This window comes from Trichomonas vaginalis, chromosome IV, assembly GCF_026262505.1.
Source record: "Trichomonas vaginalis G3 chromosome IV, whole genome shotgun sequence".
Lineage (NCBI taxonomy): Eukaryota > Parabasalia > Trichomonadida > Trichomonadidae > Trichomonas > Trichomonas vaginalis.
Genome location: NC_067206.1, coordinates 24,725,604 through 24,744,664, shown reverse-complemented (window position 1 = coordinate 24,744,664; position 19,061 = coordinate 24,725,604). Strand labels below are relative to the sequence as shown.

The window sequence follows — 19,061 nt, the reverse complement described above, 5'->3', positions numbered from 1 at the left end:
AAGGTGCCATCAGAATTACATCAACATCAGACTTTACTAAAGCAGTCATTGAGTCATGTAAGTTTTATAATTGTAGTTGCTCATTATCTACCGATGAAGGAGGATCTTTGACTTTTGGATACAAAGGCCAAATTTCGCAAAACAAAAACTGTTATTTATTCTCATTTGCTCAAGACCGTCCAGCATATCGATCATTTGTATCCAATATTATAAATTATATAAATTCAGTTAAACAAACATCAATTTCACAATGTGGTTCAAAAATCAATCAAGCAAATGCATTGAATGATCAGTATAACGGGAAAATTCTCCTTGAATTCACAAATATTACTAATAATTATATTTTCGGTGGCTATTCAGGGTATTTGGTCAATAGTTTTTCTTCTGACTCAAAGGTTTCTTTTGTTAATGTCCATGAAAATTATCAAAAAACGCATTATATTGCTTTTCATCATGGAATTCCAAATCAACTCTTTAATGTTGTATCTTCAAATTATATCGGGAATCAAAATGGATATCTTATTCATTCCGAATGTACCTTAGTTCTAACAGGCTGTAATATTATTAATAATTCTTGCACGAAAACATTTTATTGTCATAAGCATTCAAGTTCAATTACATTGAATCAATGTTATTCTGACAAAACAGATTACGAATATCAAATTCCAATATTCCAGAATTCAATTCTTTATAATTTCATTGCAGAGTTTAATATTATTGAAACTTGCATGGATGGTCTTTATTATCATGGTGAATGCGTTACAGGATGTTATCTTTATGAAAATTGATTTACTGAAATTGTATTAATCTTTCTTTTAACATAAAAATAATGTTAGCTTCAAAAATTGTATTTTTGCTTTTTACTGATGCTTCCTCATTCCTCTTTTCTCAATCAGAAAGGGCGAACAAACATTTTCCCCATATTTTTTTAAAAGTGCCCAAAAAAAAATCTCAAATGGCCCAAGTTCTTTATCGAAAACAAGCTTGTAATCAAATACAAAGCAAATGGAATGACTTTATCGAAACAATCATATTTCTGGAGAAGGGATAATAACAATAAAGTCATGCCCACAATGAGTAAAGATTTCGTTTTGTCCTCCTGATGGAATGTCACATCCATTATACTTATTTTCCAAAGTTCTTCACCCCAATATTTTATTTTAGGGTCTAACACTTTTTATAAAAGGGAAAAACTGCTTCCTCTGTGAAGTATTTTTTTTTCTTTTCCAATTTTTTTCAAAAATGTCTCAACGTTACCTCGACGATTTGAACGAGGAACAAAGAGCAGCAGTTACGGCATCAATAGAGGACCCACTGTTCATTTATGCAGGAGCTGGTTCTGGAAAAACGAGAACTTTAATTTGCCGGATTGCGTACATGATTGATCAAGGCGTGAATCCAGAAAACATTCTTGCCATGACATTCACAAGGAAAGCTGCAGACGAAATTCGCGAAAGACTGAAAACATTTATCGGACCAAAGGCTTCCAGCGTCACTACATCGACATTTCACCAACTATGCCTCAACATATTGAAGCAGAACCCGTTTATTCTCGGTTTCTCAGGCAACGACCAAACATTTCACATTGCAGACAACACAGAACAGCGAAAGATCATCAAAAACGCTGTAAATGCACTCAGACAGAAAGATCCATCTCGAAAAGACTTCTCTACACCTACTTCTCTACGTATTTACACTAACAAAATGCATAATTTTGTAAATAGAGCAAAAATGCTGGGAAAAAAGTCACAAGATTTATTCGGTGACTTCCAATTCATACTAAAATTTTACGAGGACACATTACACAAGCGTCGTCTCATTGATTTTACAGATTTTATGACATATACTCAAGAATTGCTGCTCAAACACCAAAGAGTCGCATACAAATACCGCAAACTATACCAGTACATCCTAATTGATGAGTTTCAAGACACTTCTGACATAAATTTTGCAATATTAAAATTAATTTTACAACAATCAATGACAAGGCAGCCTCCAAATCGACGAGTGACCATTGTAGGTGATCCTCATCAGAGTATCTACAGTTTCAGAGGCGCAAACCCAGACAACATCAAACAATTTTTAGAAATGTTTCCAGATGCAGGCCATGTAACGCTTTCCAAGAACTACAGAAGCTGCGAATCGATTGTAAAGGCCTCCCAGAGCATTATCAAGTTCGATGGTAACGAAACCGAGCTAATTTCGATGATTCCAGGTGGAAATCCCATAAAATTCATTAGTGCCAGCGATGCATATGCTGAGGCAGACTCAATATGCACGGAAATCGAGCGAATGGTCTATCCAGGATCGTCTATTCAGTACAGGGACATTTGCATCATGTTTCGGATGAAGAAAGTCGCATCAGAGCTTGAAATGGAGCTGTTCAGAAGAAACATACCATACTCTAATAAGCGCGGTCTCAGTTTCTTCATGAGATCCGAAGTAAGAGAGATAGTTTCTTACGCAAGACTATTATTAAATTTCGGTTCAGAAGAAAACGATACAAATCAACTTTTATCGTCTTCCTTTGAAATGGTTTTGAATGTACCTGATCGTCAGTTACGGGCGTGTATTGCTCCACAGGTCACCAGTGAAGCCAGTAAGAACAAAGTGAATGTATTAAAATATTTGGAATTATTAATAAATTCCAAAATAAAATCTGATTTTCCAAAAGCAACAATAAAAAAACTTGCTGAATTTTATCAAATTATTGGAAAATTAAATCGTCAGATTTGTCAAATCAATACATCACTTAGTACCGATACAGTGCTAGAAACAATCATAGAGATAACAAAACTATGTAATTTAGATGAAAACTCAGAAGAAAAAAATTCAGAAGATTTGGATGAATTTTCTGAAGCTGTCCAAGACATGATTAATGATAGAAACGAAACATTCCAACTTCTATTGGAAGAGAGTAAGAGATTCCACATCAGACTGTTGGCAGCAAATGAAGGAACACCTTTGAGTTCCCAGAAATGTCTGCAAAAGTTTATTGACTCTATTACATTGGAAACAACGAGTTCTAATATGAAAAACGCAGTGACATTGAGTACTATTCATCAAATGAAAGGTTTGGAGTCTCCTGTTTGTTTCATTATGAGATTTAATCAGTCAATACTTCCAATGGCTGATAAAGACTCTGATGATTCAGGTCTTGGAGATCAGTCTGTTTCTTTGAATGAGGAAAGAAGAATTCTTTACGTCGCAATGACAAGAGCAAGACAGAAACTGTTTCTAACTTGTGCTTTGTCTGTCAGAGGAAAAGTGATGGAGATTTCCCAGTTTTTGCCTGAAATTGACCAGAATTATATAACAAGAGATATCATTTTGACTGATGACGAAAAAAGAGAAGTACAAAAGATTATGAAGTTGAATGAAGAAGACTCTGATTCGGATTTCGAATTTAACTTCTCTCAAAATTAAAATAATATTGTTTGTTTATTTATAAAAAAATATTTACTTTTTGTGTGTTTTACATGTGGTGCAAAAAACGCCCAAAAACGATTATTTATAATTGAATCTGTCCATTTTTTGCGCATTTGAAAAAATTTGGAGTTGACTATTATAAATAATCAAATCCATTAATAAAATATATCAACAATTGCATATGCAAAATATATTAAAGAAAAAAATGTATACATCTTTTGACTACTTTACGCGGATATATTTATAAACGCACAAATAATGCGCAGTTTGAATGTAAAATAATCGTTTTTGTGCATTTTTTGCACTTGTAGGAAAATCTTTTTTTTTGGTGTTTACATGGGGTGCAAAAAACGCCCCAAAAGCGATTATTTAAAATCGAATCTGTCCATTTTTTGAGTATTTGAAAAAATTTGGAGTTGACTTAATAGCTGACGTTTTCTCAAAATTTTTTGGCACAGCTATTTATATTAATCAATTTTCTAAGGTAAATGGTTATTATAAATCACCGCATAATACATAATTCTATGATTTGTTCTCAAAACGTTCCATAAAATTTGCATGTATAAATTATTTTTTATTTTAAGCATATTGCTTTTTAAAATCGGGATTAATGAGCAGATTTTCGTGATTCTTTAAGTGCAATAATTGCAAGAATCATAATAATTATCAATAGGAAAGAAACAAATACTGAAAGAATAACTTCAAGTATAGAGTTTAACCTAGAATTTTCATTAAAAATAAAAGATTTCTGAGGAAGATACTCGTAATAAGATGAATCAGTAATGTACTCTGATATGTGAATAAATGAGTCTTTTATATAAAGATTATTACTCAATTTATATGTTGGCTCATATTCTCCTTCTTTTGCATATCTTTCAATATTATTAACATCCGAAATATTAAAATTGCAACTATTATTTGAAAATGATTTAACACAAAGCTTCGATTTATCTTCCTCTGAATATAATAAATGAGAATCAGAAATATCTGATTTTACTACAATTCTATTGTAATTTGATTCATTAATCGATCCTGTGCCAAATATTTTAACATTTGGTGGTAGCTCAAAAACAACTTTATCTCCCCGAATGATAAATACTAATTCACCTGCTTTATTCATAAAGCAATCGTTTTCTACATAAAACTTTGGATGGCCACCTTCGCTAAATGTAAATTGAATATAATGCTGATTACAAAAGCTTGTCGGTTGAATTATTCTTAACGAATCTGGAATAAATATTTCATCAAAGCCAGCATAATTAAAAGTTTTGTTACCTATTTGAGCTATTTTGTCATTAAACTTAAATATTTTAAGTTCAATGCAATATGAAAACGCATAATCTCCAATATACATCAAATTCCTCGGGCAAATAAATTCCACAATTTTTGAATTCTCAAATGCATTTTTGGAAATTGATCTTAATTTATCACTCAAATGCAAATTAATTCTCTCCTGGCTGCAAAATCTGAAACAACTTTCCGAAATTTCTGTTAATTGTGACAAATCAATATCTATTAATGAAATACATTTTTCAAAGCAAGAAAAATCTACAAGTTCTATTTTATTGTTGAAATTAAGATTTTGAAGACTAAAACATCCATGGAAACAATGAGAGAAAAGTTGAGTTACTACAGATGTTTCTGGGATAACAATTGAAGTCAAATTGCTGCAGAATGCAAAACAGCCTTCTGGGAAGAAGTTTAAAGGAGCCTTAAGTTCTATTGACTTCACACTTGTGCAATATATAAACATTCCGTTTGATAATAAAATATTTGAACTTACAATAATTTTTTCCAATTTATCGCAATATGAAAATGAATATGGATTAATTGTTTTCACAAAGTCTGGTACTGTAAATTCATTAGCTTCCAATCCTGCAGGATATGCATAAAGTGTTTCATTATTTGAAGTATAGATCACTTTATCTATTGAGATAAAATTCTGGTTGCCTGTTACAACGAATTCTTTCATATTTGGATTGTTGAAATATGCTGCAGAGAATTGTGAAACACTAGGTGAAACAATTGCTTTTTCAAGATATTGAAAGATACAGAAATTATTTTCCATGTATTCTATTGAATTATCATTCCTAATTACAAGGTTTCTATTTAAGATTACTTCTTTAAGTTTTTGACAGAGTAAATGCTGAAAGATCAAAATCATATATATTTGTGAAATCAAAATACGAAATATTTGTGTATTTGAATGCTTTAACTCCTATAGATTTAATTGATTTGCACAAAATAACTTCTGTTAAACTAACGCAATTGTAGAATAAGTAATCATCAATTTTAGTGACACCACAATTTTCTAAAAATGTAGCCTTTTTGAGGACTTTGCAACCTATAAATTTTGGTACATTGCCTGATTGAATTGTCATCTCTTTTATGTATGTATTTTCTAGGGGCGAATAACGCTCATAATAGTTAGACTCTGCTCTCAACATAGAATTCCATATACTAATATCAATTAAGGGACAGGATTCAAATAAACATGCCCCCAGGATCATTGAATGATCACCCCAACCAATTATTCTTGCCAGTTTTGGACAGTTGAAGAAACTATTTCTTGATATTGAATAGCAATTTGATAAATCTACTTCTTCAAGTTCAGGCATATCACCAACATATTTAACATCATAAATACTGCTTGGCAATTTTTTAAGTTTGTAACAGCTTGATATAAAAATAGTACAGCTTGAGTAAGGAGGAATAATTATATTCTCAACTAGGGTATTGGTCATAAAAATATAATTACATCCATTTGGAAATTCAATAGTTTTTAGATTTGGGATATTTAACTTTATTTTATCGAAAAATGAATTCAAATGATCATTTCTATAATCATTTCGATAATCATCAATAATCGTCATTTTAACTTTTGTAATATTCAGATGTTTAATCGCAGGAAATGAGTGAAATGCGGTATTTACTTCAATTTCTTCAATTGATGTATTTAAAAATGCTGTATAGGCTATATCATATAATGAACGAATATTAAAATCGAATGATTTCAATGATGTACAGTTACAAAATGCATAATGTTCAATGTAAATACAATTGCACTTAAATTTTTGGAGCTTAGTGCAATTACAAAATGCATAACTTGGAATTATTGTTAATTGACTGAGAAGATCAACCTCAACCAAAGATGTATCCTTGAAACAAGATGTTGTTAGGAATTGAATACTATATAATGAAACCTGATTCAATTTCCTACAGTAGCAAAATGCATTTGATCCTAGTTCTTTAATATTTCCAAGATTTATACTAGAAATTGAAGAATTATAAAATGCTCTTTCAGAGATTTTTGTTACGCTATTTGGACATACTGTCGCGCCACTATTATAGGATTTATCAGAAGCTTTGATAAAGCTAATATCGTCTTCAAAATACCAAACATGGAAATATTCGATTATAAGAGGACTTCGGTGTAAATTAGATAAAAAATGGTGATAATAGTCCGAACTTGTAGTTCCATTTCTTTGGAATTTATGGATGAGATTAAATGCAAAATATATTGATCTTTGGGAGGAATCTGAATCATAAAATTCTGATGTACCATATGGATCATTAAAGAAGAAGTTGAAATCAATTCCTTTATATGTAGGATAAATTATACATGCATTTACATATCTTGGGACAGTGTTAAAATCATAATACTCGCGTCGGGCGAAAACAAAATCAACAGTTTCACAAAATCCCTTGGAAATTCTGATGAACGAAAAGTAAACTGTAATATTTGCTGATGCCGATCTAATCGTTATGCCACAAATGTTTTTATATAATGGCTCTAGGTGCATTGTTTCACTTGTTGAAAAGTCTTCAGGATTCAAAAATGCAACGTAAGTATCCTCGCCTGATTTAGGTGGCTCAAAAATAATAGTATCTTCCCCGACAATATTAAGGGAATATGAATTTGGACTTCGGACCCATAAGTAATTGATCAGGCAAAAAAGAATGCTGAACATTAATGATTAATGAAAATGAATTTTCTAAATCTTTTGAATTTTGAATGGCAGTTATAACTCCGATATCTTTCATTCAAAATTTGAACACTCTCTCATTTCTTATTAACATTTAAATTGAAAATTAAAATATGTTAATCTGTTTATCAAAATTGATTAATTGATCAACCAATCCACATATATGTCATGCATAATGATTTTATTCGCCAAATCTGAAAAGGTGACACGAAAACTTGTCCTCAATTCAAAAATTGAATAAATTTCTATAATTGCTAATTTGCTTAATAGAGATGTATTAAAATTATATTTTTAATAAGCACGTTTTGTAATTTTTCAGATCACAAAAATTTCCTTTGAAAAACAAATTTCGCCAGCAAATTTATCCTTAATATTAACATGATATATTTAAACCAACTATCGTCACATAATTATTAATCATCAAAATATTAAAATTCTGAATCGTTGTATTGTTTCAAAAAAAATGATATTATTTCAAAACTTGATATGGCTATTAGAATTGTATAGAGTTAATATCAATTTAACCTTCAAAACTATCTCCTAATTCTTATTTTTCGATCATATATATTAGTTCAAAGAATTTTTAAATATCATTTGTCGTATTTATGAAATATCATACTTCAGAGAATATTTGTTATGCATGCTTTCCTATTTACAAATAAAGAAAGTAAAATGTATCTTAGAAAATACAGAAAAAGCGCGGTATTAGCATAAATGTGATAACTAATGGTTCATAAGCTTCAACACTATTAGGGATCTCAGCCATTCAATATTCTAAGAATTATCTAATGGTTGATAATTCAGTAAATAGAGAAGTATCCATAGATGCCTTGTTGTACCTGTTGCAAAGTATTCAGGATTCAAAAATGCAACGTAAGTATCTTGCCCTGGTAATGACGGATCAAAAATAATCCTTTCCTCTCCGAGATTTCCAATCTTGTATGAATTCGGATTGTGGATAGCATAATAATTGATCAAGCACAAAAGGATGCTGAACATTATTGTATTATGAAAAAGAACATTCTAATACCTTTCAATTTTTCAATAAATACCCGTTTTTGTTTGTAAATAGTATGCCTCTATACTTTTTGATACGGATACTTGTTAATGATTTTGTTATTTTATGTTATTAAAATAAATTTCAAATTTGAAATTTGAATTGCATTTCAATTTTTCTATAGACTTATAAATTGAAAATGCTATTGAAATTTTTATGAACTGTTTATTGCATAAAAATGATATATCAATTATCTTATATGAATAATGAACATAATGATTTTGATCACCAAATCTGAAAAGGTGACACCAAGGCTTGTCCTATATTCAAAAATTGAAAGAATTTTTATATTTGTCAAATTGTTTAATAGAGATATGTTATATATTTATCAGCATATTTTGTATTTTTTCGGATCACAAAAATACCCTTTTGAAAAAAAATTCTCCAGCAAATTTATTCTGAATGTTGACATTATACTGTTAAACAAATAAATAATGAATATTAAAATTCTGAAACATTGTATTCTCTCAAAAAAATGTTCATTAGCTGTTAAATCAAACCATGCATCTAAAAGCAAATAGTGTTAAAATATTATATTCATAAAATAGGATAATTTTATTTTAACTCTGCAAATTCTCATGATATGACATTTTTTAGGATGTTTTATTGTCGTAATTCATCTCTGAATTGGTTTGATTCAATATGACATAATAGTTGTTGGTTCGTTACAAAATTTATTTTTAAAATTATTTAATATTCAAATCTTTATGAAATACTTTAAATTTCAAGGAAACGACCTATCTTATACTCATCGAGTATATATTGTCAAGAGATTAGCAAATACTTCATAGTTCGCATAAATTATTTTAAAAAGCATAGCATTTAACTGGTTGGATATGATGATTCATGAAACATTTGTTATATGAAATGCATTTGATCGATTTGCTTTCCATCAAATGCTGGACCATGAATGGATCAGCAATTGTTGGTCTTCCGAATGAAACAAGGTCACAGCCAAGTTCAATTGCTTTATTCATTCTTGCTTTTGTTATGAGGCGATCTACAATAGCAATTTTGCATCTGTTCCTTTCCTCAGTGTCGGAATAACCAAATGAGTATTCCCATAAATCAACTCCTTTGATAGAAATTGTGATTTTGCGGCATCTTCTGGTTTGTTACGGCCTTTTGCCCAATCATCTGCATTGATTTTAGCAGCAACAATAAAGTCTTTTCCGGAAAGAAAACGAAATGCATCAACACATTCCTGCAGGAAACGGAATCTACTCTTTGTTTCTCCACCATACTGATCATCTCTTGGATTAGTTTTAGGAAGGAATATTGAAAGTAAATACACATGAGCTCCATGAAATTCAATTCCAGCTGCACCAATGTGTTGAGCGCGTTTTACAGCACTTGCAAAGAATTCAATAGCTTTACTATTATCAGATTTTGATATTAAGTTTCCGTTCTTTAATTTCATATCACGGCAATCTAGAATCTTCCCAAGCTGATCGCTTTTTCTTAAAATAATTGTAATAAAAAAATTCAAAATATTAAAAAAATACTTGCCAGTATTTTTTTGACAAGATTTCTATAGAATTTCAGGTATACATATGACTGATAACATGTCAGCATTTCAACTTTTAGCATTAATTGGAATTAACTTAGTTTTTTTTTCTTCAATTATTATGAGTTTTTACATATAATGAAGTATTTTTGAATGAGAAGTTCTTCATCTTTCCTGACATTACATTAATAAGCACAAAGAAAATAATTGATATTCCCAAAAGGTGGTACTAAATATTGGTGAATCTAGAAAAAAAAAACAATTATCCTTTAAAATGAATCAAATCTTCTTTTTAGTAATTTCTTATTTTGTTGTTATTCTTTTCCTTTTGCCTGAGTTTCCATTATGTTTGTGCAGACTTCTGGAATTACGACTGGGACAAACTGTTGCACCAACATTATAGGAAGTATCAGAGAGTCCCAAATATGGTTTATCTTTTTCATTGTGCCATACATGGAAGTTATTAATAACAACTGGACTTCTCATCTCAAATTTTCCAAAACGGTGGAAATAATCGCTATTAATAGTTCTATTTCTTTCGAACTTATGAATAAGATTAAATGCAAAATAAGGTGAGCGCTGGGAAGAATCAGAATCAAAAAATTCTGATGTTCCAAATGGATCTTTCTTAAAGAAATTGAAATCAATACCTTCCCAGGTTGGATAAATTATACAAGCATTTGCATATTTCGAAACCTGCAATATATCATATCTATCACCTAATGAATAATAGAAATCAACTGTTCCACAAAATCCCTTATCAATTTTTATGAATGAGAAATATAAGGTAGCATTCTTTGAGGAGGATTTAATCGTGATACTGCAAATATTTTTATATACAGGTTCTAGATGCGTTGCTGTATTTGTCGAAAAATTCTCCGGATTCAAAAAAGCAACATAGGTATCCTCTCCTAGCTTTGGCGGTTCGAAGAAAATCGTATCTTCACCTAGATTTCCAATCTTATATGAATTTGGATTGTGGATCCAATAGCAGTTGATCAAGCTTATAAAGATGTTGATCATCGTTTTATAATGAAAATGTGAATTCAAAAGCCTTTGAAATTTTGAATAAAACCTCAAGTGTATTCAATTTTGATCTTTTAAGTTTCTATTGGATTTTAAAAATTACCAATAGTTTGTGGTAATTTTAGTCTCCTCCATATTTCAATATAAGCAGTAGTAGGATATGATGGGTTTTGTGACTTTTTTTGTTACATCTATATATAGACGATGCATTAAAATATATTTATTTATAAACCATTAAAAAAATTAATATTAATTTTAAAATAATTTATTTTTTCATCTTTTATAAAAGAAGCTATATATAGATGATGTCAGATATTCCGCGATTAATTAAACATTGTTTAAATCCTGAATGGGTTAAACTTCAATTTAAAAATGAAGATTGTGAATTATTAAATGAATATGAAAGCCAAAATAAGCTAATGATTATTTGAATTTATGAAATCAATTATTTGATTCATTCTTTCTTCAATCTCTTCTATTCTTTTTGTTAAATCATCTATTTTCATTAATGAGGTGATTCTTGATTGAGGAATAGATTTCAAACTAACCACTCCTTTTATTTTTGAAATTTTGAATCCATCAACTTTAAACATTTTATTCAATTTACACGTTGTCAATTCTTCAAATAATTTTTTATTATTAGCATAATAGTCATTAAATTCGTCAACAGATGAAAAAATTTTTATTTCAGTAATTGGTTTAACAATGTTTATATTTTGTTGAACATTTTCACTTTCATTTATTTCTTCCTCCTCTGTTTCATTTATTTTTAAAATCAGTTTCATTTATCATTAAATAAAAATTAGAATTAAAAGATGAAAATGAATTTTTAATTAATATTAAATCAGAAATGGCGGCAGGATTCTTTAAAAAATTATGGGATGGAATTAAGAAAGCTGCGGGTTGGGTTCATAAAAAGATTATTAAACCCATTGCAAACTTTTTGGCACCAGTAGCGAAAACGGCAGGAACTATCATAGGTGGAGTATTAGGTACTAAAGCAGGTAATCCGGCGATGGGAGCACAAGCAGGTAACGCAATTGGTGGAATAGCTGAAGGAATACTTAATAAAATAGGAGGTAGATAGTGGAAAAATAAATTATTTTAAAATTATTTTTATCTTAGTATCGGTTGTAGTCTTTGATAAACTTTTTCTCCTTTATTTAAAACTTCTCTTATTGGTGCAGCTTTTGGCGTTATTGATTCAGCAACGTCACTAATTGCTTCTTTATTCTTAAATATCCAATTTGCCCCCTTCTTCAATGTTTCCCAAACTTTACTCGCTCCTCTTTTTACTCTATCCCACAGTTTCTTAAATATACCTGCAGCCATAGTTGATTATTTCATTAAAATTAAAAATTCATTTTCATCTTTTAATTTTGATTTTTTATTTATTAATAAATGACGACTAACTATTTGGTGCCAAACACTAAACCGATTAATGGAAATGTGTTTCATTCATTCGAAAAAGATAAATGAAATATTCGCAAAGAATGACGGTAGAAGATATTATAGAGAACTTGAAAGTTCATGCTATGACTCTGATACTCCATATTTTGATGATAACCAAACTCATTTAAGAATTACAAATCCGGCTCATGATGTGAACCAATTAGGTGACACATATATTAAACGCAAAGTTAAAGCAACTCTAGTTTCAAATAAAGCTTTCACATGTGATGCCGCTTTTAAATGCATGCGTTTATTCGTTGGTTACAAATCATCAAATCAAAGCTTTAAACAATTAGAAGTAGAAACCGAAAGAGGTGATGCCGGTTATCTTCAGATGGATTGCGCCCGTGAATCTTTCGCATTTGCAACATATAAACCAAAATCAGAAAGGAAAGTTAAAAAGTTTGTTCATTCGTTATATAATAATGTTCAAAAATATGATAACTCAGTATGTGGTAAATATATTGACCCTTCAGAAGTTTTCAAGAAAGCAAATGAAGAAGTTGATATCACTTTTGATATGATTATTCCGGTAAATGATTTGTTAGCATTTCAGGCGTTCGATGATTATCCTAAATCATTTGGTGATATCATTCTTAAATATTATGTTTTCAGGGATACTTTAGTATTTTGTCAGGTTGACCCGTTAAGAGTTGCTGATTTACAAAATTACGTTTATGAAAAGATAACTGATGAAAATTATGAAAAGATTATGAATCATGTTTATAAATATGATCGCAAATTCCAACAAATCGGACTTCCTGCCAAATTAAATACAAGCTTAGCCGCTACATCTGCTGACGCAACAGTTGATGACGTTATTATTTCATGCACAAAGATGGAAGTTTTAGAGGATAAATGCATTACACCAGGGTACGGTTTAATTGAAGAATCAGTTAAAGCAATACCATGTTTATTCAGTAAGGAAGATCCATTCATGATTCCAGCTCAACATATTGACGTTCGTTCACTAAATGGAGGTTGCATCACTCCTGAAGGTATTAGCTCAGATTTCTCATACGCTCTTCATAATGTTACAGATGTTGTGTTAGCATTTCCGAAGAATGCAATGCAAAGAACAGTTTTAGAAAATCCAATGCTTCGAGGTCTTCAGGTCACTATAGATTCCAGAAACTTCCCCGATCAAGCGATGACCACAGTGGGTGACATATTCTTTACACGTATGCTTCAAGCTTCTGATTTAGATGGAGTGAATGAATGCACAGAAGAATACGAGGACTCATTAACTAGACCACTGAATGCAGATGATGGCACGCCATTAGCTAGAACATGGAAAGACCAAACTTCATTCTTATGCACTATTCCAGTTCAACGTGATGGAGCGGGTATATTCTTTGATGGATTAGAAACTTTCAACTCACAAGTTACAGTAAAGTGAAAGCTTATCCAATCATTCAGGGTGAAAATGACACTTACTGTTCAAAGGTGACAAATCCTCCTCAGGTTTGGTTTACTAGGACTACATATTGGACATGGACACCGGATGAAGGTTTGAAATATCATCCAACAGGTACACCACCACAGTATAGAAGTTCATATGATGAAATATTGATGAATAGAAATGTTTAAAATTATAAATTTATTTTTGATTAAATGGATTTAAATTCATCCACCCCTTATGAAGAAGAATTAGCAGGAGTATATAATACATACATAGATGATATGATTAATGAAGCATTGAGTGATAATAGAAATGCTCTATCTAAGGAAAATTAATGAAAATTCCATATTCTGAATGTTACTTAAATTCAATCACTGCAGCAATTGGTAAACAGAATAAAGGTAAACATTAACGATATTAAAACAAATTATCATTATTGCTAACACCTCCCCCTATTCACATGTGTTAATTTATATCAACCGTTCAGGTTCACCTTCAGATGATACATTTGAATCTTTAAAGCATTTAATCAAAATTCCAATTATTTATTTATCACAAGAAGAAGCAGAAGATTATTTAAAAAACTTTTTAATGTATAAAGAATTATATAATACAATCAAGAAGCAAGGATTAGAGGATAAAATTATTGATAAACAACGGGATGAATTATTTGAAACACTTTCTATTTCAAATTTTGATAGAGAATTTTTGCATTCACTCATTTTTCTAGATGATGCAGTGAAATCAAAACTAATAACAAACGAGAAATCATATTTTAATCAGTTATTAACTCAATGTCGACACATTCAGTGTTCATTCTTCATGGCTGTTCAATATTTCAAAGCATTAAGCACAAACATTAAATCAAATCTATCAACCCTTTTCATTTTCAGTGGGTTTAGTCGTCAACAGTTGAACGTTATGCTTTATCAAGTGAATTTACCAATGAGCATTAATGAACTTTACACACAATATCAGCAATTAGGTGAACATGGAAAAATAATAGTTGATTTAAATAAAGGAGGTGTTAAATTGATTAACTTTTTATAATTAATTTTTATTTTTTATTTATAATTAAACATGACAGAAATAGCAAATCTTCTACAGGTTCCATTAAAACAAGGAACAAACAAAAAGGGTGCATATAATAGAACTATGAAAGTTCCTGATGGAATGAAAGAATTAGTTCATATTGTTGCTGGTCTTCAAAAGATGTTAAACAAATGAGAAACGTTTTAACATTACCAGAAGCTCAAGCATATGCCAAACGTCATGGTCCAAATTGGGAAGCACACGAAGCAGACATTACAGCTCCAAATGGAAAACCTGATGGTATAAATGAAGTTTTCGTTACTGATGGTCAAGGAAATATTAAAGTCATAAATGGTTACAAATTAACTATAACTGATTATCCTAAACGTAAAGCATATAATGAACGTTATCCTATGCAATTTGATGAAAATGGAAAAGCTGTTAAACAATACATTGGAGAAGGTGAAAATGGTCCAATTAATTCATACCGTTATAATCCATATTCTTATTTCAATGAAGAATTAAATGCTATTGAAGAGGACGGATGGATTAACCACGATATTCTAACAGTTTGATGGTCAATATGCAAAATTAGACCTGAATTTCAGCTAAGAAATTCTTTAAAAGTTGCTTTTATTCGATCCAGTTTTCGCAAATGTTAAAGATGAACTTAAACAGCAATTCCAACCAATTATAGTAGCAAGAATTGCATCAGGTGCTTTATCTCAAGCATTCAAAGATTTAATTAAGAAACCATTATATCAGCAACGAGTTTAACTTATGATTTAGTTAAGGAATCAGATAAAAGAAAATTTGAGAAATCAGATGATTATAAGAATGCAATTAATGAATATATTAGGGTCTATTAATTACAATGAATCAGTAAAAATCAACTTCATGAATACAGGGAATAATAGATTCAAACTTCCAGCAAAATAAAGTTTAAATATATTTTTTTATTCGAATATAAATGAGAAGACGTTTCACTAGTCAAAAGAACACTAACGCAAAAGCAGAGATTACGGTTGGTTATAACGTAAATGATGATAAATCACGAATTATTCAAAATGTTAAAGTTAATGTTAGCCCCGAATTAACAAGGTCAGCAACTCAACAAATTTATTAACTCGTGACTTACCGAAAAAGGAGGAGGAGCAAAATACAGAAGATGGAGACCCAGACAATCATTTTATCTGAACCCGGTAAAGAACCTGTTGAAATTCCCACTTATCAACATACCCGCCTCTTTCATCAAACATCGAGAACCCATATAAAATAGACATTAATTCTGAATTAATGAAAATTTACCGTGATATAATAATTAATAATTATGATTCAATAATAAATTTAATTGACCAATCCGGTTTAATTATTTTACCTTACGAATCATTAATTCACATTATCGCCATTCTTTGTGATGTTCAAGATTCAGACGTTAAGATTCAATTTTTCATAGATGATGAGGTTTCATGCTGTGCGAAAGTTGGCAAAAATAAATCCTATAAAGGATATTAGCACAATTAAGATATCAAAAGAACGGAACAACAACTGAACTTCATTTAACATATAATGAATTTATATATAAAATAGTTGATGAATATAAAATATCACTTGAAAAATTCTTTGTTAAGGCTATTTAATATTCAAGCATTAACATTATCGAATAATAATCCTTTGAATCATAATCAATAATAATTGACCTTTCACCAGTTTCTATCGTTTTGTTTTATTTCTTTTTGTTCCCACTATCCGGATCGGTCATTGTAATTGTTTTTGTTTATAAGTATCAGCTTTATCTTTAACTTCAATCTTTTTTCCATCGGGATATTTAAACCAAAATTCCAAAAATTCGATATTGTCAATCTGTTCATATTTTAATCTATCAATTACATTTTTAATACCATCTGAAAATCTTATGAAATGGTCATTATATGGGTTTGATTGAACTAAATTTGAATGAAGTGAAATATAACCGTTGATGAATATGACATTGACTCATTTTCTGAAAACACTAAAATTTTAACATGAATGAATTTCTTATTCGTTGAATTTATGAATTCTTGAGGTAATCTTATTCTAGTTTTATTTATCACTGGAAAATAACGCTTTACCATATTTTTAATCGTAATAAAAATGTCAATTATCAATATTATTTCGAATAATAACTGTGAATTAAATTAACAGTTAGCGGAATTTATAATGTTACTCTCATTTCTGTGAGTGGTAAATTTAATCCCATTCTTTTAGACCCTTCAGATTATATATCATTTATTAAAGATGACCATGAAAAAATATATGATATGTATATAAATAATGTGATAGCGAAATGGGATATTAACATGATTTTAAGTTATTTAAATGAATCATTTATCGTATGGTATGAAGAAAATTTTAAATCAAAACCTGATAAACTTTTTGAACTTGATGAAATAAATAACCTTATTAAATTTCCGCTGAAAATTAAATTTTGTACTCCTCATCTTCGTTCATTGTTGGGGATATTAAATTTTGAAAAAGATGTTGGGGATGTTTTGTATTCTGACACTGGTTCCAATTTCATTTTAATCAAATGTGATAAAGTTAATACCCCAATGAGATTTTCACACCAAACATTAGACCCTAACTCTTACCCATCAATACAAAACATTTTATCCATCAACTTAAACACATTTTCTTTATCATATCCGTTTCAATTATCCGGGAATTCATTTATTCTTCATTCAAAAGATTTATCAAATATAGGGTGTCCAAAGGTGTGTTTAGCACAAACCTGAATACTGCGAATAGAAATAAACAAGTTACATATATATAAAGTTTCTTTAAATATAATCACCATTGGATTCAATCACGCGTTCGCAGCGATCGATCCAGGCTTGAAAGACACGCTTTAAATCATCATGAGAAAATTGCTCAAATTGCTCTCTTACAAAATTTTCAAGATCATCTGGACTCGCGAATTCGCGTCCTTCAGCTCTCTTTTTTAGCGTGCCGAATAAATAAAAGTCAGAGGGTGCAATATCAGGTGAATAAATTGGGTTTGGAACAACTTTGACATTGTTTTCCACCAAGTAATTCATTACCTTATGACTTTTGTGAACTCTTGAATTATCAAAATGAATTGCAAACTTTTGTTTTTGTTGTTTGGATTTCTCAAACTCATCAGAATTGATAATTTGAGTAAGAACATTGTCAATTAGATACTGAGCATTCATCGTATTAGGTTTTTGAAGAATATCAATTGCGATGATGCCATTCACGCCCCAAAAAACCGACAACATCATCATTGATGTGTCAATTTTTTTCTTCGGGAATGTTTGCGGATTTTCATCCTTCGGGATCCACATGATTTTGGCTTCTGTTGCATATTGAAACCAAGACTCGTCCCCTGTTACTAAAAAGCGAAACTTCTTGGATTGATACGCACCCAATATAGAGAGGAGCTCTTTCGAAGATTGGACTCTAGATTTTTTTGAACTGAATTAAGGTTGTGCGGAACCCAACGTGTATACGCTAGTTTGTAGTTCAAATAATTGTGCAGATAATAACTGACTGTTGTACGTGGTATCTTTGTCATCTCCTCTATCCTTCTGAGTGATGCTCTTGGGTCTTCATCTAGCGCTTGAAGAATTGCTTTGATTTTTCTTTGATCCGGCGATTTTTTGTCAATTTTTATGATGGGCGCCTTTTTGTTCATGAAGTGATACATCCTAACATGATATGTTACAGTGGAATAGCTAGGAGCATCCATACCGAAGCATTTTACCAATGTCTCGTAGATTTTTTTACAGTCTTTGCATTTTTTTGCAAGAGCGAGGATGTTTTCTTTATGATTCATTAAAAAAATGAAAAAAAAATCCCGCCAAAATTTCCCGCGAAACCGCCTCTTGTCTCAAAATTCATTTTATATCCCGGCATGGCGCCAAAATACAACATACTCATCATATACATATATTCATATTTTTTATTATATATTTATAATCAGCATATATCTCCTTTAATAGTCTCATATAGAGCGCTGTGCTAAACGCACCTTTGGACACTCTATATTAAATTTAGAATAACTGACCTATTTGATTGTGATTTAGAATTTATGAATGAAATATTATGGCAATTTCAAATAGAGAAAATAGCTGATGAGATAACGGATTAAATATTTATTTTTAAATCGTA

General features: G+C 30.3%; 7 protein-coding genes and 3 pseudogenes across 10 annotated transcripts, besides 4 other annotated features; 3 read left to right on the top strand and 7 right to left on the bottom strand.

The window, feature by feature from the left end:
• Positions 1-1,239: 1,239 nt before the first annotated feature.
• Positions 1,240-3,504, top strand: TVAGG3_0162030 (ATP-dependent DNA helicase SRS2 family; the record flags this gene model as incomplete). Its single annotated transcript, XM_001312179.1, has 1 exon — positions 1,243-3,426. One exon carries the CDS (start codon positions 1,243-1,245, stop codon positions 3,424-3,426), a length of 2,184 nt encoding a protein of 727 aa, XP_001312180.1.
• Positions 3,505-4,036: 532 nt separating this feature from the next.
• TVAGG3_0162020 (ribonuclease inhibitor domain-containing protein) lies at positions 4,037-5,497 on the bottom strand (the record flags this gene model as incomplete). The annotated part of the gene is made up of 1 exon (XM_001312180.1): positions 4,037-5,497. The coding sequence occupies one exon, from the start codon at positions 5,495-5,497 to the stop codon at positions 4,037-4,039; it is 1,461 nt and encodes a 486-aa protein (XP_001312181.1).
• Positions 5,498-5,552: 55 nt separating this feature from the next.
• TVAGG3_0162010 (ribonuclease inhibitor domain-containing protein) lies at positions 5,553-7,400 on the bottom strand (the record flags this gene model as incomplete). The annotated part of the gene is made up of 1 exon (XM_001312181.1): positions 5,553-7,400. One exon carries the CDS (start codon positions 7,398-7,400, stop codon positions 5,553-5,555), a length of 1,848 nt encoding a protein of 615 aa, XP_001312182.1.
• Positions 7,401-9,278: 1,878 nt separating this feature from the next.
• TVAGG3_0162000 (FMN binding) lies at positions 9,279-9,449 on the bottom strand (the record flags this gene model as incomplete). The annotated part of the gene is made up of 1 exon (XM_001312182.1): positions 9,279-9,449. The coding sequence occupies one exon, from the start codon at positions 9,447-9,449 to the stop codon at positions 9,279-9,281; it is 171 nt and encodes a 56-aa protein (XP_001312183.1).
• Positions 9,450-9,472: 23 nt separating this feature from the next.
• TVAGG3_0161990 (FMN binding) lies at positions 9,473-9,892 on the bottom strand (the record flags this gene model as incomplete). Its single annotated transcript, XM_001312183.1, has 1 exon — positions 9,473-9,892. The coding sequence occupies one exon, from the start codon at positions 9,890-9,892 to the stop codon at positions 9,473-9,475; it is 420 nt and encodes a 139-aa protein (XP_001312184.1).
• A 390-nt stretch (positions 9,893-10,282) lies between these two features.
• TVAGG3_0161980 (uncharacterized protein) lies at positions 10,283-11,002 on the bottom strand (the record flags this gene model as incomplete). The annotated part of the gene is made up of 1 exon (XM_001312184.1): positions 10,283-11,002. One exon carries the CDS (start codon positions 11,000-11,002, stop codon positions 10,283-10,285), a length of 720 nt encoding a protein of 239 aa, XP_001312185.1.
• Positions 11,003-12,121: 1,119 nt separating this feature from the next.
• TVAGG3_0161970 (uncharacterized protein) lies at positions 12,122-12,337 on the bottom strand (the record flags this gene model as incomplete). The annotated part of the gene is made up of 1 exon (XM_001312185.1): positions 12,122-12,337. The coding sequence occupies one exon, from the start codon at positions 12,335-12,337 to the stop codon at positions 12,122-12,124; it is 216 nt and encodes a 71-aa protein (XP_001312186.1).
• Positions 12,338-12,406: 69 nt separating this feature from the next.
• On the top strand, positions 12,407-14,047 carry TVAGG3_0161960 (annotated as a pseudogene). The gene has a single exon. A coding segment is annotated over exon 1 (1,641 nt).
• Positions 14,048-14,199: 152 nt separating this feature from the next.
• Positions 14,200-19,061: part of a mobile genetic element that runs on past the window's edge.
• Positions 14,940-15,278, top strand: TVAGG3_0161950 (annotated as a pseudogene). Its single transcript has one exon. A coding segment is annotated over exon 1 (339 nt).
• Positions 17,631-17,658: a terminal%2Cinverted (terminal inverted repeat of Mariner transposon ID:TVAGG3_0161920).
• Positions 17,631-18,935: a mobile genetic element.
• Positions 17,711-18,839, bottom strand: TVAGG3_0161930 (annotated as a pseudogene). The gene has a single exon. A coding segment is annotated over exon 1 (1,129 nt).
• Positions 18,908-18,935: a terminal%2Cinverted (terminal inverted repeat of Mariner transposon ID:TVAGG3_0161920).